General features: G+C 39.1%; 3 protein-coding genes and 2 long non-coding RNA genes across 6 annotated transcripts in view; 2 read left to right on the top strand and 3 right to left on the bottom strand.

Moving 5' to 3' along the window:
* The window catches only part of LOC148973306 (uncharacterized), a 69,346-nt gene that overhangs the window by 39,090 nt on the left and 7,263 nt on the right, over window positions 1-22,993 (top strand). Inside the window, exons 5-6 of one of the 2 annotated variants that reach the window (XR_016146813.1) lie at window positions 6,004-6,044; window positions 6,151-7,394. The exons of the other annotated variant lie outside the window; for it this stretch is intronic. This is a non-coding gene — a long non-coding RNA (uncharacterized LOC148973306). Of the gene's footprint in view, window positions 1-6,003; window positions 6,045-6,150; window positions 7,395-22,993 lie in introns of those variants that run through there. 2 annotated transcript variants of the gene reach the window in all.
* On the bottom strand, window positions 3,209-4,529 carry LOC148973308 (olfactory receptor 6N1-like). Its single transcript, XM_089120786.1, has one exon. It carries the CDS (start codon window positions 4,262-4,264, stop codon window positions 3,317-3,319), a length of 948 nt encoding a protein of 315 aa, XP_088976912.1. The 5' UTR covers window positions 4,265-4,529; the 3' UTR covers window positions 3,209-3,316.
* LOC120470592 (olfactory receptor 6N1-like) lies at window positions 8,471-9,485 on the bottom strand. The gene has a single exon (XM_039660172.2). The coding sequence runs from the start codon at window positions 9,483-9,485 to the stop codon at window positions 8,538-8,540; it is 948 nt and encodes a 315-aa protein (XP_039516106.2). The 3' UTR covers window positions 8,471-8,537.
* LOC148973307 (uncharacterized) lies at window positions 12,950-20,232 on the top strand. The gene is made up of 2 exons (XR_016146812.1): window positions 12,950-19,775; window positions 20,105-20,232. It is a non-coding gene; the product is annotated as an uncharacterized LOC148973307 (long non-coding RNA).
* On the bottom strand, window positions 21,287-22,304 carry LOC120470600 (olfactory receptor 6N1-like). The gene has a single exon (XM_039660180.2). It carries the CDS (start codon window positions 22,226-22,228, stop codon window positions 21,287-21,289), a length of 942 nt encoding a protein of 313 aa, XP_039516114.2. The 5' UTR covers window positions 22,229-22,304.

Raw genomic sequence — 22,993 nt, 5'->3', positions numbered from 1 at the left:
TGTGACTTGACTTGACAAGTTGGGGGGTATATCTAGGCCAGTTACTCACTGTCAAGCTTTTTTTTTAAGACTGGTGGCTCTCATGGCAGCTGTCTCCAACGTAGTTACTTTTGGCCTTTTGTACATGAGACCCATGCAGTGATGGCTCAGGACCAAGGGGTTTTCTCCAGGAGAAAAATGTTTCGCATGATCAAGGTCACACGGCTTTGCCTTCGTGCTTCGGTCATGTCCAAGAACCTCCCTCGCCCAAGCCCAGTTTTTGGGGGCTTCTTGTCGACACATAATGCTATCGACCGATGCTTCCCTCACAAGTTGGGGGTGATCATGAGTGGTCGCTCGGTGAATGGTACTTGGCAGGACCATCTATCTTTTAGCACATAATTGGCTAAAAGTGATGGCGGTATTCCCGAAAATCTCAACACTTCCTGCCAGACCCTAGAGGTCACTATATGTTTGTCCTTTCAGATAAAACACTGATGGTCTCGTATATTGGAGCAGATATCCTGTTGAGGCAGGGGCTGAGGCCCAGGGAATGGAGACTCACCCCGAGGTGGTGGAGCTTCTTTGGGAAAACTTTCGTAAAACTAAAGTCAGTCGACATTTCACATCGTTGGTACAACGCATTGCTCTATTTGGTTCTCCCTCACACATCCAGCTCTGCTTGGACTGGATGTGATGTATTAGGTGTGATTTACGCTACACCGGTACGCATTTCCCGATATCTTTGCTCCCGGGAGTTTACCCTCATTTGGAGTTTGGATACTGTGGCTCGGCCTCTGAGGGGGCCCGACTCATAGAATCCCGTCTCTCGACTGAGGTCGTTGAGACCATTCTCCAATCCAGAGCTCCTTCCACGAGAGAAACTATATGCATTGAAATGGAAATTATTCTCTACCTGGTGTGGTGAACGTCACCAAGATCCTGTTAACTGCCCTGTTGGTACAGTTCTTGATTTCTTGCAAGACCGTTTCTCTGCTGGATTATCTCCTTCTACCTAAAGGTTTACGTGGCGGCTATATCGGCCTACCACACCCCTCTGGGGGTACTTCTATCGGGAGAGATCCTCTAATTACTAGTTTTTCTCGGTGGTACATGAGGTTGAGACCTGCACTGCACTCAGAGCACCGGCTTGGGATTTGGCCATTGTACTTGAGGGTCTGGCTTTGGCTCCCTTTGAGCCCATTGAAGAGGTTTCAGAAAAATTCCTCACTTTGAAAACATTTCTCCTTGCTGTTTCATTTACCGGAGATTAGGAGATTTGCATGCTCTGTCGGTTGCTCCTTTATGCCTGGAATCTGCACTGTGTATGGTGAAAGCATTTCTATACCCTAGACCGGGTTATACTCCTTAGGTCCCAGTTAATGTTGGGGGCCTTATAGTGCTGCAGGCCTTTTATCCTCCAACTTTTAATACCCCAGATCAGGAATGACTGAACCTGTTATGTCCAGTTCGGGCATTAGATGCCTACGTTCACAGAGCAGCCCTGTGGCGCAAGTCCGAACAATTATTTGTCTGCTTTGGGTCACTCAAAAAAGAGTCCCCTGCATCTCAACAGGTTATGAGTAAATGGATAGTCGAGGCTATATCATTGGCTTATGAAGCGGCTGAACAGCTTTCATCTATGGCTGTTCGGGCCCATTCTACTAGAAGTATGGCGGCCTCTACGGCCTTTATTCCGAGTGTTTCCCTTCTTGATATTTGTAATGCGGAAGGATGTCCTCTCCGCATACATTTGTCAGATTTTATGACCTTGGCCTTTCCACTCCTGGGGCTAGGTTGCTTGCTTCTTAGTGTGCGCAAGGACTTCACACACAACGGGCATTTCTCAGCATGGCGTAGTGGGTATAGGGTTCCCATCGCGTTTGACAATGCAGCTCTCGTTCCCTCTCAGGGAACCAGGGTTACATACGTAACCTGAGACGTTTTTTTATAAGGAATAGTATCGAGGATAAATTCACATGATATAAAAATAGAAAGTGCTTGTTTATAAATGAGTGGTTAAGAAGAAAATCAAGGACTGAAGAGGAAATTCGCGGGAGCAACAAACACAAACACCGACCGCAAGCGCATGCGCTCTCGAACTCGAGAGTGCAGAAACTGCAGTGAAATATTTCTATCTTCATTCTCGTGATCAACAGACTGTCATCAGCTTGCTCAATGCTCAGCAACATTTCATGTGATGGGAATAGATCTAAATACTATAAAAACATTCTACAATTTATTAAACTTGATAGCTGTAATTGTAAAAACGTATAATAGATGTAGTAAAAGTATTCAAAAGAGACGTAATACTTGCTATTTCATATGCAAGCATGTCAGCCAATCACAGCAGTGGCTGGTTACACTGAATACCACAGCAGACACACCCCTTCAAACAGAGTGTTCAAATCAGAGGCTAAAATCAGGCTAGGAGAAATGCCTTTTATTTCTAAATTATGACTATTTTTGATCTAGAAGAAAAACATATTAACATTATTAGGGCAACCCAGGAAACATTTTAAAATAATAAAATAACCCCATGTCCTTTAATATTACTCATAACATTTTTTTTTATGTTTTCCTCCAATTATTTCTACTCAATTTTATTAGTTAATGTGCCAAATTCAGTTACAGAAACAATACCACTCAGTACCAGGAAGGAGGTTAAATTTATATTTGATTCGGACCAAGCAATATATTTATATATTTATATTTCAATCATGTTGTATTTTATGTCCAAGACAAACACATAGCACATGCAAATATTTGTTAACACTTTTGTAAATGTGTCCTAACTGTAATTATACAATTAAGTACAGAGTCGCAGAATGTACTTTCTAATTTATTGGAATTAGTGTTTGGTTTATGGTTAGTTGCATAAAATAAAGCATAATTTAATGTTATGGGTAGAATAAACATGTAACAAATCCACTGTAAAATGAAGTGTTACCACTTAAATATGTGTTTCAGTGAGGTGTTCATTTACAGGATTGAAATGACAGTGAATATCAGTCAAGTGTTAGTTTCAGGAGTCGTTGGGAAAGAAATAAGGTGTGAAAGGCCATTGTTCTGAAGTCAGGGGGTAATATTTGTAGACAGAATAAAAAAAAGGTGATGGCCATAGCGAACATTGACAGACATGAGAGTTTTAAATGGTTTACACGTCCCCTTGTCCATTTTAGCTCCTCTTAAGATCTGCCTCTCATATATATATATATGTATATGGCTGAAAAAAACCTAGCTATCACAATATTTATGTTGTCCATTTCAATAAAACATTTTCCATAGTGCTACAATGTCTAGGATAATAAAATCTTTGTTTGTAACCAAGTAATATTCAATCAGATATTCCCACTTCTTTTTTGAACAGCAGTCTCATGACTTCCTTCCGTAGTCTTGTCAGATTTAGTCCATAAATGAGGGGGTTTACAATGGGTGGAATGAGTAAGAATTCCATGGCCATGAAATTACGCAAATCTTGTGGCAAATTCTTTGAACCATAACGAGTGTACAGTAAATCAAACAGCAAAGCAACAGTCACATTGAGCAATGCAAGAAGATGTGGTACACATGTTTGCATGAATTTGTGCCTGCCCTCTATTGACTTCCTGCATTTTTTAACCAAGTAAATGTATGAGCAAAATATCAATATTGCATGTCCAAAATATGTAAAAATGATTACATACCCAAACACATTATTTACTGTTGTAGAAAAACAGGAGAGTTTAACAACTGACCAATTTTCACAATATATCTTTTCAATAATAGAGCCACATAATGTTAGTCTTGATGTTAATACAATTCCAACACATGCGAAAGAAAATGGAGGAAGCCAGCAGAAAAGCATACATTCAAGAACCCTCTGATTGGTCATTACTGAATGATACTCCAGTGGTCTACATATTGCCACATATCTGTCATATGCCATCACTGTTAATGTTGAAAAGTCACACAGAACAGAGAAATAAATGACAAATATCTGAATCAAACATCCAGCATAAGAAATCACATGATACTGAGATAATAAATCATACATGAATTTAGGGTAGAATCCAGCAGTGCCAAAAAGTCCAGTTACACACAGATTACAAATAAAGACATACATCGGCTCATGAAGCTTCTTATGCGAGATTACAGTGTAAATTATGGTTGCATTACACAACACAATTAATGGATAATACAATGCAGTCAATGAAAAAAACACAAATCTTTTCCCCATCATTTCATTTAGTCCAGAGAGTGTAAACATTAAGACAATGGATTGATTCTCTAGTGGTGGCTGCATCTAGAATTATATACAATTTTATGACAGAGATTTCATTATGCACATCATAATAAAAAATTAGTTGATTAAAAGTTAAAACTTAGATAATCATCAGATAGTCAACTCTTCAGTCCTGTGATATAAACAGAAATATTCAATACTCTAAAGGTAGCATATGCTGGTTATTTAACGACACACGTAAAGAAATAATTAAAATGTTACCACCATTTCTTTTTGTTAGTTTGACAGTGTTGTGAACGTTTTATCTGGTGATATTTATATATATGGAGACTATTCTCATGCTAATTGTCTTGTTTGTGAACAAAAGCTCTCTTGAGAATGTGTTTTTTTTTTTAAATATGTCAGTTAATAAACATGTCGTAAAAGTAATATGCAAATGAGCACTTCATTATATAAAATTGTATTTTTAATTATTGTAAATAAAAATCCCCAAATCTTAAATCCCTGGACCCGGTTTCCTAAAAAGTTCTCATCACTAACTGGTTCTTAACATATTTCCAGAGTGGATCCTCCCTATACACACACTACACAAGCTTCATAGGGACCCGCAAATTACTCAAGGCCCTGCCTCCCCCTCGTGTCAAAGCATGTCAATCAAAGTTTACAACATCAATGAGATAATTAAGAGGAACTAAGTTGATGTGTATCTCTCTCTGTCTTCCTGTCTAACCAGCCAAATCTCATAAAAGCATTATATCTATACCATGCATTTAGTTTCTCATGCCATTTATACGCTAAAAATAGTTTTTGCATGCAAAGGCCTACGCAGTTTTTACTTGACTCTAATCCGACAGCAGTTTATCCTGTAAGGCGGGAACTTCTAGGTTATAAAACCTATAAATACATTTAAATGAAAAATATATGACTTTAGAAAAGAATAGTAGTATTTTATTAAATGCATTTATGAGAGCACTACATTTTATTTAATTAAATCATTTAATTATATAATAATTCTTACTTTAAGACTGGGGTGAAGCAAGGAAATTACAATTTACTTAAACAAGGTGATGAACCACACTCTGATTCGTGAATGTGGAAAAAAGATTAAAATTGTGACATGCAAGATTAATTGTGAAAAAAAGTGCCTGCTGCTTTTGTCAATTTTAAGTTTTAATTAAAAATGTTTGTGATTTTAATACAAGTACAATGTTACCGCTTGCTTAAAAACTTAATATATAATCTATATAGAAGTATGCAGACAGTGGATGTGGGGTCTCGATTCACTGTCTGCGATTCACTGTCTGCGATTCACAGACAGTGGAGCGGCGGTCTCTCTCAATCCTCACTGTCCGACGCCAGTAGTCAAGTCAAGTCAAATATATTTATATAGCGCTTTTCATAATATAGATTGCATCAAAGCAGCTTCACAGTATCAATCAAAACATAATAACAATGTTCGTTTCTCAGTGGAAAAACATCCACGCTTGGTCATCAAGGGTATGGTTAATTAATTTTAATTTTAATTAATTAATTTTAAATCAGCCTACTTCAGTGTGATATGTTACCATATTATCATGCTTAATTGAAAGGTTGTATCATATGGAATCCTGTTTCCGCCACAGTTGAGTAAAAAAATATTTAATTCTGTAAGTCATAATATGATAAACTTTCTTTCTGTTACTAACGTAATTATGACTTAAAGGGTTAGTTCACCCAAAAATGAAAATTAAGTCATTAATTACTCACCATTAGTTAGTCAAACTATGCTTTTCATCTTAATGATTGCATTACATTTACAGGAACTAGTTTCTCAGCACCGGCAGAATTTTTCTTCACTCTGGTTAGTAATGTTACTGCATCAAAAGAAAACACAGAACAGAAGCAAAGTTTTCACAAATTTCCTTTTGAAGATCCAGAAAGGATTCAACTTTGGATTATTTCTGCAGGCTTGGACAAGGAGACACTAGCAGAGAATCAAAAACGAGGATTTGCAGTGACCATTATACCAGTCGACTTTAAAGAACCATTTAATCAAACAAAACGTTCACAAGTTTATCACAAGGAATGTAGTCCACCCGGCTTTCCAGATGCACCAACAGCTAACGTTACAGATGTACAGGTAATTTATTTTGTTAGGCTACTCTAGCTATCTAATGAAGCTAGCTCTTTCATAACTGATAGATTGTCACAGACAACGTTAGTGGAGAATACGTAACAGTTCAATGCATTGTGTTGAGACAGTGTAACTAAGAGTATAGTGTAACTAAAGTGTATAGCATAAAACTTATAAAAAAAACTCGGCTATAAAAAATAGCCGAGTCCAAAAATAGATGCCTGTTTCTTTTACACGCCTGATGTGGCTGATAGAGGCAGGGTCTTTTTTTTTTAAGTTGTATTACATCTAATAAAACCCATGAGATCATCCTTTTTTTTTTGGCGGCCGCAAAAGCAAATTTGTGTCCCGCCAAAGCCTACATCGGTCAGTGATGTAGAATAGAGACTGCCGCGCTTGACTGGGGGCGTAAATAGCTGAGAGCGAGCGCATGCATGATGTCTCTCACAAGTCACATTACATCATAAATTATGAGCCCGTTCACATCCCAAAGCGCCATATAGGACGCTTTTGCAAAAGCGTACGTGAAATGAGACGCAGATATATTTGGGCAGAAGGCGCCCCCTAGTGGTCTAACCCTTACCCAACACCATACCTAAACTTAACCATTAACCGAAGCGTCTCATTAGACGTTAAAGGGTGCCATGTGCGTTGGATATTTACGCTTTTGCAAAAGCGTCCTATATGGCGCTTTGGGATGAGAACGCGTTGAAATTATACTCAGTTTCTGTAGTGATGAGTGTCAGCACCAGGTAAGGTAAATACACTTGCGTGATTGTCGTGTGGACCGGCTCTCTCAGTTGCCTAGGTAACTTCATATCACTCCTCAAATATATTGCAATGCAATGTAAGGGTAGTTTGATCTCAAACATTATTCTCTCAACAGTAGGGCTGGGTATCGAAACAAAATGTTCGATACCGATACCTTTTTCGATACCAATATTATGTAACCAGTTTTATCAATATAATATTACCTACATTTTTATTTTATTTTTCAGTTGTTAACTTTTTCAGACTCATATTTTGAGTATGTAAAAAAACACCAATGCTAAAGTTTTCTATGTTTCCTAATCATTTAACAACATGTTCCCTTTCAAGGGAACTTCGAGCTGCGTTGTCAAACGCGATTGGAACGCTCTGCGTGATTGCGTCGTGAAGCGTCTGTACAATCAGTCCAATGAGAGAGTAGGACGTCAGGTGACGTCATCGACCAGGAAACTATAAAGCACCCTTGAGCTCAGACCGCGACAGCTTCTGTAGCCATCAGCAAGCGATCGCTGTATTCTGTCCTTGTCTATTTATAGTTGTTTGTCAAAGCCAAGAAAAGAAATATATATCACTATTTATATTAATATTTATGGCAAGCAAGATTATAGACGCTGTGTGATTCCCTGCCCTCGTTACATCACGGGTGGGGACACACATCAGCTATTTGTTTGGGAGTGGAGCATGCCAGCAGTCAGTTCTCGAGGGAGCTGATTGTGGGCATTGCGAGAAGCAGTCCGCGAGGACGCTCCGCTCCCGCCGGGCGTTCTCCGAGGAGGATGGTTCGGTTCGCGTTCCCCGCGCGGGTCTCTCTGTTGCCGAGGCACGGAGACGACTCGCATTTCGGGGTTCGCAAACGGATCTGACAGCGGGGGGTTGGGACGACCTCAGCTCTATCTCAGCACCCAGATCTGGACTGCGATTTCCAGTTCCGAGGAATTGGTATCGTTAGTGTTTTGTTTTAAAAAGAAACAGTACAAACAAATAAAAATGTCAAGAGAAAGGCAGATGTTTGACTTTTAAATGAATGAATAAATAAGTCAGCTCATATCTGCTGAATAAAGATAAAAGATAAAATGTTGTCTTTAATGAATATGGGACTGTACCTGTCATGGGCACATTAAGACTTCATTCAAGCACAATCAGTGTCACAAGCAGTCAGTGTCATGTCATTAGTCTATGACAGTTAAATTACATCAAAGGAACATAAAAATCTTGAACATTTGTAATTCATACTCAAGAGTAATCCAGCATCATTTCATGTTTTTACACACGCACACACACACACACACACACACACACACACACACACACACATATATATATATATATATATATAAATGGCTGAAAAAAACCTAGCTATCACAATATTTATGTTTTCCATTTCAATAAAACATTTTCCATAGTGCTACAATGTCTAGGATAATAAAATCTTTGTTTGTGACCAAGTAATATTCAATCAGATATTCCCACTTTTTTTTTGAACAGCAGTCTCATGACTTCCTTCCGTAGTCTTGTCAGATTTAGTCCATAAATGAGGGGGTTTAAAATGGGTGGTATGAGTAAGAATTCCATGGCCATGAAATTACGCAAATCTTGTGGCAAATTCTTTGAACCATAACGACTGTACAGTGCATCAAACAGCAAAGCAACAGTCACATTGAGCAATGCAAGAAGATGTGGTACACATGTTTGCATGAATTTGTGCCTGCCCTCTATTGACTTCCTGCATTTTTTAACCAAGTAAATGTATGAGCAAAATATCAATATTGCATGTCCAAAATATGTAAAAATGATTACATACCCAAACACACTATTTACTGTTATAGAAAAACAGGAGAGTTTAACAACCGACCAATGTTCACAATATATCTTTTCAATAATAGAGCCACATAATGTTAGTCTTGATGTTAATACAATTCCAACACATGCGAAAGAAAATGGAGGAAGCCAGCAGAAAAGCATACATTCAAGAACCCTCCGATTGGTCATTACTGAATGATACTCCAGTGGTCTACATATTGCCACATATCTGTCATATGCCATCACTGCTAACGTTGAAAAGTCACACAGAACAGAGAAATAAATGACAAATATCTGAATCAAACATCCAGCATAAGAAATTACATGATACTGAGATAATAAATCATACATGAATTTAGGGTAGAATCCAGCAGTACCAAAAAGTCCAGTTACACACAGATTACAAATAAAGACATACATCGGCTCATGAAGCTTCTTATGCGAGATTACAGTGTAAATTATGGTTGCATTACACAACACAATTAATGGATAATACAATGCAGTCAATGAAAAAAACACAAATCTTTTCCCCATCATTTCATTTAGTCCAGAGAGTGTAAACATTAAGACAATGGATTGATTCTCTAGTGGTTGCTGCATCTAGAATTATATACAGTTTTATGACAGAGATTTCATTATGCACATCATAATAAAAAATTAGTTGATTAAAAGTTAAAACTTAGATAATCATCAGATAGTCTACTCTTCAGTCCTGTGATATAAACAGAAATGTTCAATACTCTAAAGGTAGCATATGCTGGTTATTTAACGACACACGTGAAGAAATAATTAAAATGTTACCACCATTTCTTTTTGTTAGTTTGACAGTGTTGTGAACGTTTTATCTGGTGATATTTATATATATGGAGACTATTCTCATGCTAATTGTCTTGTTTGTGAACAAAAGCTCTCTTGAGAATGTGTTTTTTTTAAATATGTCAGTTAATAAACATGTCGTAAAAGTAATATGCAAATGAGCACTTCATTATATAAAATTGTATTTTTAATTATTGTAAATAAAAATCCCCAAATCTTAAATCCCTGGACCCGGTTTCCTAAAAAGTTCTTATCACTAACTGGTTCTTAACATATTTCCAGAGTGGATCCTCCCTATACACACACTACACAAGCTTCATAGGGCCCCGCAAATTACTCAAGGCCCTGCCTCCCCCTCGTGTCAAAGCATGTCAATCAAAGTTTACAACATCAATGAGATAATTAAGCGGAACTAAGTTGATGTGTATCTCTCTCTGTCTTCCTGTCTAACCGGCCCAATCTCATAAAAGCATTATATCTATACCTTTATATATCTTTAGTTTCTCATGCCATTTATACGGCAAAAATAGTTTTTGCATGCAAATGATAGGCCTACGTAGTTTTTACTTGACTCTAATCCAACAGCAGTTTAGCCTGTAAGGCGGGAACTTCTAGATTATAAAACCTATAAATACATTTAAATTAAAAATATATGACTTTAGAAAAGAATAGTAGTATTTTATTAAATGCGTTTATTATGAGAGCACTACATTTTATTTAATTAAATCATTTAATTATATAATAATTCTTACTTTAAGACTGGGGTGAAGCAAGGAAATTACAATTTGCTTAAACAAGGTGATGAACGACACTCTGATTCGTGGATGTGGAAAAAAAGATTAAAATTGTGACATGCAAGATTAATTGTGAAAAAAGGTGCCTGCTGCTTTTGTCAATTTTAAGTTTTAATTAAAAATGTTTGTGATTTTAATATAAGTACATGGTTAAATATGTTACCACTTGCTTCAGAAACTTAATATATAATCTATATAGAAGTATGCCTTTAAAAAAAAAAGATGATTAAAGTGTGTTTTAACGTGAATATCTCTATGAAAGAGTGTGTGTGTACAAAGAGAATCACACTGGTGACAACTTCAACTTTAGCTGATAACTTCTGGATTTGAAATATAAATACAGTGTCTGTGGCACAGCCGCGGATCAACAAGACGCTATTTGTATCTGGAAACAAGCGTCCTTCAGATCTATTGATACAAACCAGTCCCCTTGGCAAATCTGCGCAAGGATTTTCCTGGTTGCAAGCATTCTGAACTGGCTTTTCATAAGCGCTTTGTTCAGATGTCTTAGACCTAGAATGGGTCCGAGACCCCAGTCTTTTTCGGGGACCAGAAAATATCTGCTGTACAGGCCCCCTTCGCTCTGAGCGCTCCACTTCCGGGATCTCCAACAGCATCAACCATAGATGTCTCTCAGCGATGATGAGAGAAGCCATAGTCTGCCCAATGGTCTGTGTAGCGCTCCGTAAATCTGGCACCTCCAATTTTCCGAGAAAGTCGGCCTGGAGTATCTGCAGTATGTCAATCGAGTGAAGAGCCGACACAGCCTGCCCTGTGGCGCTGTAAGCGCGGGAGTGTTTGGCTGAAGAACTGTGGCAAGCCTTTGATGGCAGTGCAGTCTTAGCTCGCTGTCCAGCAGAGGGCAGGCAAAGATGGGCTGCTATGGTTTCTTCCACCTCTGTCTTTCATACTGTCCACCACGGAGAATGCTGCAGAGACAAAGGAACGCACTCGGACTGCGAAGGATGTTCCAGGATTTTGCGACTTCTTCGTGAAGCTCAGGAAGGAAAGGCGCGGGCCTGGAAGGCGGTGGGGCGCGGTCCTGTTGAAGGAAGCACCCATCCAGTCGGTTGCAGGCGGGCTACGCGGACGCCTCCCACTCTAGGCCAAGGCTCGCCACGGCTTGCGAGAGTAGACGCATTAGTTCCGACTCGATGCTGGGTCAATTTCCTTGCGATTCACAGACAGTGGATGTGGGGTCTCGATTCACTGTCTGCGATTCACTGTCTGCGATTCACAGACAGTGGAGCGGCGGTCTCTCTCAATCCTCACTGTCCGACGCCAGTAGTCAAGTCAAGTCAAATATATTTAAATAGCGCTTTTCATAATATAGATTGCATCAAAGCAGCTTCACAGTATCAATCAAAACATAATAACAATGTTCGTTTCTCAGTGGAAAAACATCCACGCTTGGTCATCAAGGGTATGGTTAATTAATTTTAATTTTAATTAATTAATTTTAAATCAGCCTACTTCAGTGTGATATGTTACCATATTAACGAGTACTGCGTAATATCTTACGCTAGGGGAAAGATATTGATATTTCCTCGACATATTGAAGCCAAAAAATTATCCTTAATTTTATATTAATGTAAAGCGTGTTGCAGCAGCATGCAGACAAATGCAAGGCGGCTTAGCATGCCAATAGGCTATATGCACGCATAAGTTCCGCATTTGATGCAAGGATGCTCTTCAGTTTCCGGTTGGGGAGATTAAAACGGAGGAAAACCGAGAAAAACGGGATAATGGCAGAGTCTTCAAAATGTACTGTCCTCCCGTCTTTGAAGCGAAACGTTAGAACGTTAGTAACGTTAGACACGCATCCGATATGTTTGCCATTATAACAGATGAACAGTAAATTAGTAGTGATACTACAACTATCACTACTAATTTAGGACTGAAAATCCAGATATAACGTAACCCATATCCTTTCAGTGTGAGGCCACGCGTGAAATGCTAGCGGGCTAAAGGCTAGTAGCCGAGATTCGGAAGGTTGGATATAAGTAGCGTCTGTACAATCAGTCCAATGAGAGAGTAGGACGTCAGGTGACGTCATTGACCAGGAAACTATAAACCACCCTTGAAATCAGACCGCTACAGCATCTGTAGCCTTCAGCAAGCAATCTCTGTACTCTGACCTTGTCTATTTATTGTTGTTTGTCAAAGCCCAATATATAAAGAGTTCAGATGCAAAAGCCTCTAAATGCCATTTGAAATTTTCATCTTTAATCATGATTTTTGTCAAACTTGTATATTTAAGTTCAGTAATTTCACTTAAATAACAATTAATAGGTAATTATCATTGCCATTTAAGTGAAATCACTGAACTTAAATATACAAGCTTGACAAAAATCATCATTAAAGAAGAAAATTTCAAATGGCATTTAGAGGCTTTTGCATCTGAACTCTTCATATATTACTATCTATATTTATGGCAAGCAAGATTATAGACGGTGTGTGGTTCCCTGCCCTCGTTACATCACGGGTGGGGATAAGGGTGTAAGGGTGGTCCCCTCTGGGGTAGGGACGGTTTTGAGAAATCGTTTCTCCTCAGTGCCCTTTGGGGTGCGACTCTCTGAGGAGGGTCGCAGCACTGACAGTTCGGTTTCCCTGCCGGTTTGCCGTTTCAGGGCACCAAGGTCTCAGTGTCCCCAAACGAGCCTTAAAAAAAGGGCAGTCAGTTCGGTTTCCCTGCCGGTTCGCCGTTTCAGGGCGCCGAGGTGCCTGCTTTTTTGATCCTCCGAGTCCTCCGAGGAGGGTCGTAGGAACTAAGCTAGTTAAGAGGTAGGCAAGATCTGAGGACTGTCATCATCTCTAATAAAGCTTATATAGACAAGAAGTCCTGTCGCAAAAAAATGAGGCTATCAGGCTTCTGAGGGCTCCTCCGGGGCAGGGACGGTTTTGAGAAATCGTTTCTCCTCGGCAACCTCTGGGGTGCGACTCTCTGAGAAGGGTCACAGGCGCTGTGACCCTCCTCAGAGGAGGCGCTGCACACACTCTCTGAGGAGGGTGCGACTCTCTGAGGAGGGTCGCAGCGCTGCCATTTCGGTTGTTTCCTGCCGGTTCGCCGTTCAGGACACCGAGGTGCCGGCGTCCCCATACGATCCTCCGAGGAGGGTCGTAGAGCGGTCAGTTAGGTTGCTCCCTGTCGCTTTGCCGCTTCAGGGCACTGAAATGATTGTTCAAGCAAATCCAGAGGCCAGTCTTGAGAGACTGGTTCCCCTAGTAGAATTTCTGGCAGCGTGGAAACTACTGTCACACATTTCTCATTGGGTCCTGCACACTATAGAAAAGGGTTTCAGAATTCAGTTCGGTTCTCATCCGCCCAGATTTCTAGGGGTCCTCCTCGTAGTGGTGGACCCGAGCACGATTTGGTTATGGAGCAGGAAGTATTGACACTTCTGTAAAAGGAGCTGTAGAAGGGATTCCTCCTCCCAGCAGACAGCCATTACTTTATTGTTTCTGAAAGAGGATGAGGTGTTGCGTCCTACCTTGGACCTGTGTCAATTAAACAGCAGGTTTCAGAATCTTAAGTTCAATATGCTTACGCTAAATATGATTGTGTCACAGATTCAGTCCGAGGACCGGTTTCTCTCAATAAACTTAAGGGGTGCTTACTTATCTTTCCATCCTCATCACAGGAGGTTCCTGAGGTTTGCTTTCGGGGGTGAAGCATACCAATATCGGGTTCTCCCATTCAGCCAAAGTTTCTCACCCCACACCTTTGTTTTCAATATGCGTGGATGCAGCTCTGGCTCCTCTGGACTCCAGGGCATTTGCGTATTATACTATCAATGATTGATTGATCCTAGCTCAATCTGAGCATGTGGCAGTTCGGCATTGAGATGTCGTTCTGTCTCATTTAAAGATGTTGGGGGTTGTTGCTCAACGCCAAGCAGAGTGTGCTCTGAGGACCACTTTTCTATGTGTAGCCTTTTACAGCAGTAAATGGGGTACATATCATGGCAGCTGCGTCCAACGTAATTACTTTTGGCCTTCTGTACATGAGACCCATGCAGTGATGGCTCAGGACCAAGGGGTTTTCTCCGAGGAGAAAAACGTTTTTCACATGATCAAGGTCATGCGGCTATGCCTTCGTGCTTCGGTCTTGTGGAAGAACCTTGGTTGCTCGCCCAGGCCCACTGTTGGGGGCTTCTTGTTGATGCATAATGTTATCGACGGATGCTTCCCTCACAAGTTCTGATGGAGTTTTGGTTCCTTGCCACTGTTGCCTTGCTTTTGGCTTGCTCAGTTGGGGATATTTAACCCCCAGAGCCCGACGGCATCGTCGACGATGCCACACGTCACCTCCGATAAATGTTTACATTACTCGATGACAGATTTATCGATTTTCTTACCGTTTTTTCCAGCAGAAAGCTAACGAGCTAGCCATCACGGGGGTGTCTTTCGGGTCTTTCTAACCTTTATAGAAGGTTTTCTATCCAGCCTGGAACTTGTGCTTCCTTTCAGAGGTTTTCAGCAATAAATCCAAACGCTTTATGTCAAACTTTGATAATCTTGAAGTCCATAATTCATAAATATTCGGTCATTTTTGCCGCTAGTTCGACGCTAGCGGCCATTCTGGATATCACGTGATGTTTTCACGTGATGGTTTTTGACCAATTACAGGCTGATCCGTCGTAAACATTGGTGTGCGTCATTACGCATGAACCAAGCGCTAGTGTAGAGAGATAGAGAGACTCACGGAGACGCGCGATTCACAGAGAAACACAGCGAAATGGACGTAAATAAAGCGCTGGTCTATTTTGGTGCATTGCAGGAAGATGGATTTTCAGGAGAACAGAGCTTTTTGACAGATGAGAAACTAGATTACCAGGATAGACCCAGCTGAAGTGCCATTTATTTATTTACTGTAAAAAGTATTATAGTAGTATAAATGTATTATAAAAGAATAAAAAGAACATAATAAATAAAAGAATAAATAAATAAAATAGAAATGCAAAACCTGTGATGTGGCCCTCTGTGTGATTGCTGATAGGAACTGTTTTAAGGCTTGGCACCAGTGAATTTCATGAGGCCCCAAACGCCTGGACTTCTTTTGGAAAAATGTCAATAGTTTTTGTTCTGTACAAGTTATAATGTTTATTCCTAGGCTCCAGGACTCCAAAGACATGAACAAACTATTTTCCAGAGGAAAATTGCTTAGCTTTTATTTATTTGTTTGTGATTTCAATAAATAATTGAGTGATTCCATTTCCGATTTATTTTTTCATTTGTCTTTATGGTCCCATAACTTATTTTACATTCAGGTGACATCAATGTAACACAAATATGCTGAAAGTTCAATTTGTCCTTAAAAAAAAACCGGGTGTGTTAATTGTCTGTGCACCAAAGGGTTAATATTTTACAAGTTTTTTTAGTAAATGACACCAGACGGAAAATTTATTGTAAAAATACCCTTAGGTCTCAGAGGGTTAATATTTAAAAATATTATTGATCTGTGTTGTACTACTTTCATGTTATCACTGTGAAGCTGCTTTGATACAATCTGTATTGTGAAAAGCGCTATATAAATAAATGTGACTTGACTTGACAAGTTGGGGGGTATATCTAGGCCAGTTACTCACTGTCAAGCTTTTTTTTTTTCTTAGACTGGTGGCTCTCATGGCAGCTGTGTCCAACGTAGTTACTTTTGGCCTTTTGTACATGAGACCCATGCAGTGATGACTCAGGACCAAGGGGTTTTCTCCGAGGAGAAAAATGTTTCGCATGATCAAGGTCACGCGGCTTTGCCTTCGTGCTTCGGTCATGTCGAAGAAGCTTGGTCCCTCGCCCAAGCCCAGTTTTTGGGGGCTTCTTGTCGACGCATAATGCTATCGACCGATGCTTCTTTCACAAGTTGGGGGTGATCATGAGTGGTCGCTCTGCGAATGGTACTTGGCAGGACCATCTATCTTTTAGCACATAATTGGCTAAAAGTGATGGCGGTATTCCCGAAAATCTCAATACTTCCTGCCAGACCCTAGAGGTCACTATATGTTTGTCCTTTCGGATAAAACACTGATGGTCTCGTATATTGGAGCAGATATCCTGTTGAGGCAGGGGTTGAGGCCCAGGGAATGGAGACTCACCCTGAGGTGGTGGAGCTTCTTTGGGAGAACTTTGGTAAAACTAAAGTCAGTCGACATTTCACATCGTTGGTACAACGCATTGCTCTATTTGGTTCTCCCCCACACATCCAGCTCTGCTTGGACTGGATGTGATGTATTAGGTGTGGTTAACACTACACCGGTACGCATTTCCGGATATCTTTGCTCCCGGGAGTTCACCCTCATTTGGAGTTTGGATACTGTGGCTTGGCCTCTGAGGGGGCCCGGCTCATAGAATCCTGTCTCTCAACTGAGGTCGTTGAGACCATTCTCCAATGCAGAGCTCCTTCCACGAGAGAAACTATATGCATTGAAATAAAAATTATTCTCCATCTGGTGTGGTGAACGTCACCAAGATCCTGTTAACTGCCCTGTTGGTACAGTTCTTGATTTCTTGCAAGACCGTTTCTCTCCTGGATTATCTCCTTCTACCTAAAGGTTTACGTGGCGGCTATATCGGCCTACCACACCCCTCTGGGGGGTACTTCTATCAGGAGAGATCCTCTAATTACTAGTTTTTCTCGGTGGTACATGAGGTTGAGACCTGCACTGCACTCAGAGCACCGGCTTGGGATTTGGCCATTGTACTTGAGGGTCTGGCTTTGGCTCCCTTTGAGCCCATTGAAGAGGTTTCAGAAAAAATCCTCACTTTGAAAACATTTCTCCTTGCTGTTTCATTTAACGGAGATTAGGAGATTTGCATGCTCTGTCGGTTGCTCCTTTATGCCTGGAATCTGCACCGGGTATGGTGAAAGCATTTCTATACCCTAGACCGGGTTATACTCCTTAGGTCCCAGTTAATGTTGGGGGCCTTATAGTGCTGCAGGCCTTTTATCCTCCACCTTTTAATACCCCAGATCAGGAACGACTGAACCTGTTATGTCCAGTTCGGGCATTAGATGCCTACGTTCACAGAGCAGCCCTGTGGCGCAAGTCCGAACAATTATTTGTCTGCTTTGGGTCACTCAAGAAAGAGTCCCCTGCATCTAAACAGGTTATGAGGAAATGGATAGTCGAAGCTATATCATTGGCTTATGAAGCGGCTGAACAGCTTTCATCTATGGCTGTTCGGGCCCATTCTACTAAGAGTATGGTGGCCTCTACGGCCTTTATTCCGAGTGTTTCCCTTCTTGATATTTGTAATGCGGCAGGATGTCCTCTCCGCATACATTTGTCAGATTTTATGACCTTGGCCTCTCCACTCCTGGGGCTAGGTTGCTTGCTTCTTAGTGTGGACTTCACACACAACGGGCATTTCTCAGCATGGCGTAGTGAGTATGGGGTTCCCATCGCATTTGACAATGCAGCTCGATCAATCACGCAGAGCGTTCCCCATCGCGTTTGACAACGCAGCTCTCGTTCCCTCTCAGGGAACCAGGGTTACATACGTAACCTGAGACGTTTTTTATAAGGAATAGTATCGAGGATAAATTCACATGATATAAAAATAGAAAGTGTTTGTTTATAAATGAGTGGTTAACACTAGAACGGCCACAACGGTCATTTTGACCATTTTGAATTTTATATCTACAATAACTTTGTTGAAAAAAATAATAAAATCCTGTTGGTACCTGACTTTTCCTAAAATTGTCTGTATTTTCATTTAAAATGCTTTTCATATAAATTAAGTTACGTAAACGTAAGGCAAAACAAAAAAATGAACATATTTACCTATTTCGGCCATAGACGGTCATATTGACCGCACTGAATTTCGCGATATTTTTTTGTTAAATATCCCGCGGTTGATCTGGTCTCTCTCAACTGTCAACAGAAAGGTCCGTCCGGTCACCTCTGTAGCGGTGTTTGCTATATAATAATTTCTATATTAGTTGTTGATCAGAAATAAGCAAATAAAACCGGACTACAGTTATCTATAATACGTTATCTATAGGCTATATTATCATCAGGGAGTGATTCAGAGTCCACATCAAGGAAAAAGAGACGGCAGCTATCATCAGACACGGCGGATCCAGATGTTCCATTCATGTCGGATGATGGTGAGCTCTGCTGCCCTGTCCTGCGCTGTTTGTTTTGCTGCATGGGCTGTTCACTAGTTCTGCTCTATTATTATTATGAGCCTTTCGACCGCTTCGCATATCATCACTATCTAACATTTCCGTCATAGTTTTGTCATTCAAACCTAGTTTTTATTTAGTTATCGTCTCGTTTTCGTCTTTGAAAAAATGTGGTTGACGAAAATAATTATGAAAATTATTCGTCAATGAAATAAACACCGTTTTGAATATAACGGTCAAAATGACCGTTTGTGGCCGTTCTAGTAGTTTTGGAATTCTGGCACTTCTAGTGTTAAGAAGAAAATCAAGGACTTAAGAAGAAATTCGCGGGAGCAACAAACACAAACACCGACCGCAAGCGCATGCGCTCTCGAACTTGAGAGTGCAGAAACTGCATTGAAATATTTCTATCTTCATTCTCGTGTTCAACAGACTGTCATCAGCTTGCTCAATGCTCAGCAACATTTCATGTGATGGGAATAGATCTAAATACTATAAAAACATTCTACAATTTATTAATCTTGATAGCTGTAATTGTAAAAACGTATAATAGATGTAGTAAAAGTATTCGAGAGAGACGTAATAGTAGCTATTTCATATGCAAGCATGTCAGCCAATCACAGCAGTGGCCGGTTACACTGAATACCACAGCAGACACACCCCTTCAAACAGAGTGTTCAAATCAGAGGCTAAAATCAGGCTAGGAAAAATGCCTTTTATTTCTAAATTATGACTATTTTTGATCTAGAATAAAAACATATTAACATTATTAGGGCAACCCAGGAAACATTTTAAAATAATAAAATAAACCCATGTCCTTTAATATTACTCATAACATTTTTTTTTATGTTTTCCTCCAATTATTTCTACTCAATTTTACTAGTTAATGTTGTGTCAATTCATGGTTACTTTGCTTTAGTTGTATTGAGCATTCCAAGCCAAGATTCACCCAGGACACTCAAAGCACTCCCAAACTGCAGGGGGCATCCATGCAACAAAAGTTGGTGGAACCAACCTTTGGGGAAGTAGCTTATTTGCTTGCGCACCCACAGAGAGAGCATGGCATTGTGTTGTGGAGAGTTCAATTTGTTCTCTCATTTATTCCTGGAAAAGGATATTATGATTACAGCTCCTGATCATTTAAAGACGCAACTGGTAGGACAATTTATGATTAACTGTGTTTGAATATGCTGAGTTTTAAATGTTCAGGTTCTGCTTGGTTTGTAATGTGCAATTTAAAGGTTATGAGGATTTTGTTATGTGAATGTTGAACTTGACAGAAGTAACATGTGCATGAGTTTAATTATGGGAATGGTATTTTCTTGTTAAAATCCTAGGTTAAACTTAATGATCGTGTTTAGTTTGGTTTGAAGATTCAATAGCATTCATTTATTATTTCTGTGAGATAGTGGTATTGTGATTTATGTGTGACTGATTCATGATGTATATGTAACTAATTCATGTTTGGTTTGTGTATTTGAAAGGTTTTCAACCTATATCTACTGTTCCATCACTGATCTATCAAATCACCTTCAAGAAACTATACCATATTATTCCATCACTGGTCTATCAAACCATCTCAAAGAAAATAAAGAATCAAGAAGTGAACAGACTGAGTTGTCCTTTGCGTTCTTCAGTGAGAAAAGCAGTTTTCAAGTTTGGGCTGAGCTGTAATCAATTAAAAAACAAACAGAACTTGACAGTTAATGTACCAAATTCAGTTGCAGAAACAATACCACTCAGGACCAGGAAGGAGGTTAAATTTAAATTTGATTCGGACCAAGCAATATGTTTATATATTTATATTTTAATCATGTTATATTTTTATGTCCAAGACAAACACATAACACATGCAAATATTTGTTAACACTTTTGTAAATGTGTCCTAACTGTAATTATACAATTAAGTACAGAGTCGCAGAATGTACTTTCTAATTTATTGGAATTAGTGTTTGGTTTATGGTTAGTTGCATAAATAAAGCATAATTTAATGTTATCTGTAGAATAAACATGTAACAAATCCACTGTAAAATGAAGTGTTACCACTTAAATATGTGTTTCAGTGAGGTGTTCATTTACAGGATTGAAATGACAGTGAATATCAGTCAAGTGTTAGTTTCAGAAGTCGTTGGGAAAGAAATAAGGTGTGAAAGGGCATTGTTCTGAAGTCAGGGGGTAATATTTGTAGACAGAATAAAAAAAAAAGGTGATGGCCATAGCGAACATTGACAGACATGAGAGTTTTAAATGGTTTACACGTCCCCTTGTCCATTTTAGCTCCTCTTAAGAAAGATAAAATGTTGTCTTTAATGAATATGGGACTGTACCTGTCATGGGCACATTAAGACTTCATTCAAGCACAATCAGTGTCACAAGCAGTCAGTGTCATGTCATTAGTCTATGACAGTTAAATTACATAAAAGGAACATAAAAATCTTGAACATTTGTAATTCATACTCAAGAGTAATCCAGCATCATTTCATGTTTTCACACACACACACACACATATATATATATATATATATATATATATATATATATATATATATATATGGCTGAAAAAAACCTAGCTATCACAATATTTATGTTGTCCATTTCAATAAATCATTTTCCATAGTGCTACAATGTCTAGGATAATAAAATCTTTGTTTATGACCAAGTAATATTCAATCAGATATTCCCACTTCTTTTTTGAACAGCAGTCTCATGACTTCCTTCCGTAGTCTTGTCAGATTTAGTCCATAAATGAGGGGGTTTACAATGGGTGGTATGAGTAAGAATTCCATGGCCATGAAATTACGCAAATCTTGTGGCAAATTCTTTGAACCATAACGACTGTACAGTGCATCAAACAGCAAAGCAACAGTCACATTGAGCAATGCAAGAAGATGTGGTACACATGTTTGCATGAATTTTTGCCTGCCCTCTATTGACTTCCTGCATTTTTTAACCAAGTAAATGTATGAGCAAAATATCAATATTGCATGTCCAAAATATGTAAAAATGATTACATACCCAATCACATTATTTACTGTTGTAGAAAAACAGGAGAGTTTAACAACTGACCAATTTTCACAATATATCTTTTCAATAATAGAGCCACATAATGTTAGTCTTGATGTTAATACAATTATAACACATGCGAAAGAAAATGGAGGAAGCCAGCAGAAAAGCATACATTCAAGAACCCTCTGATTGGTCATTACTAAATGATACTCCAGTGGTCTACATATTGCCACATATCTGTCATATGCCATCACTGTTAATGTTGAAAAGTCACACAGAACAGATGAATAAATGACAAATATCTGAATCAAACATCCAGCATAAGAAATTACATGATACTGAGATAATAAATCATACATGAATTTAGGGTAGAATCCAGCAGTGCCAAAAAGTCCAGTTACACACAGATTACAAATAAAGACATACATCGGCTCATGAAGCTTCTTATGCGAGATTACAGTGTAAATTATGGTTGCATTACACAACACAATTAACGGATAATACAATGCAGTCAATGAAAAAAACACAAATCTTTTCCCCATCATTTCATTTAGTCCAGAGAGTGTAAACACAATGGATTGATTCTCTAGTGGTGGCTGCATCTAGAATTATATACAGTTTTATGACAGAGATTTCATTATGCACATCATAATAAAAAATTAGTTGATTAAAAGTTAAAACTTAGATAATCATCAGATAGTCAACTCTTCAGTCCTGTGATATAAACAGAAATGTTCAATACTCTAAAGGTAGCATATGCTGGTTATTTAACGACACACGTAAAGAAATAATTAAAATGTTACCACCATTTCTTTTTGTTAGTTTGACAGTGTTGTGAACGTTTTATCTGGTGATATTTATATATATATGGAGACTATTCTCATGCTAATTGTCTTGTTTGTGAACAAAAGCTCTCTTGAGAATGTTTTTTTTTAAATATGTCAGTTAATAAAAATGTCGTAAAAGTAATATGCAAATGAGCACTTCATTATATAAAATTGTATTTTTAATTATTGTAAATAAAAATCCCCAAATCTTAAATCCCTGGACCCGGTTTCCTAAAAAGTTCTTATCACTAATGGGTTCTTAACATATTTCCAGAGTGGATCCTCCCTATACACACACTACACAAGCTTCATAGGGCCCCGCAAATTACTCAAGGCCCTGCCTCCCCCTCGTGTCAAAGCATGTCAATCAAAGTTTACAACATCAATGAGATATATAAGCGGAACTAAGTTGATGTGTATCTCTCTCTGTCTTCCTGTCTAACCGGCCCAATCTCATAAAAGCATTATATCTATACCTTTATATATCTTTAGTTTCTCATGCCATTTATACGGCAAAAATAGTTTTTGCATGCAAATGAT

This window comes from Pimephales promelas, chromosome 16 (assembly GCF_988280905.1).
Source record: "Pimephales promelas chromosome 16, fPimPro1.hap1.1, whole genome shotgun sequence".
NCBI classification, from domain to species: Eukaryota; Metazoa; Chordata; class Actinopteri; order Cypriniformes; family Leuciscidae; genus Pimephales; species Pimephales promelas.
This window is presented reverse-complemented; position numbering and strand designations above follow the sequence as displayed.

Coding starts and splice junctions, on each gene's coding strand:
- LOC148973308 (XM_089120786.1), bottom strand. CDS start 4,264: ATGCAGCCACCACTAGAGAATCAATCCATTGTCTTAATGTTTACACTC.
- LOC120470592 (XM_039660172.2), bottom strand. CDS start 9,485: ATGCAGCAACCACTAGAGAATCAATCCATTGTCTTAATGTTTACACTC.
- LOC120470600 (XM_039660180.2), bottom strand. CDS start 22,228: ATGCAGCCACCACTAGAGAATCAATCCATTGTGTTTACACTCTCTGGA.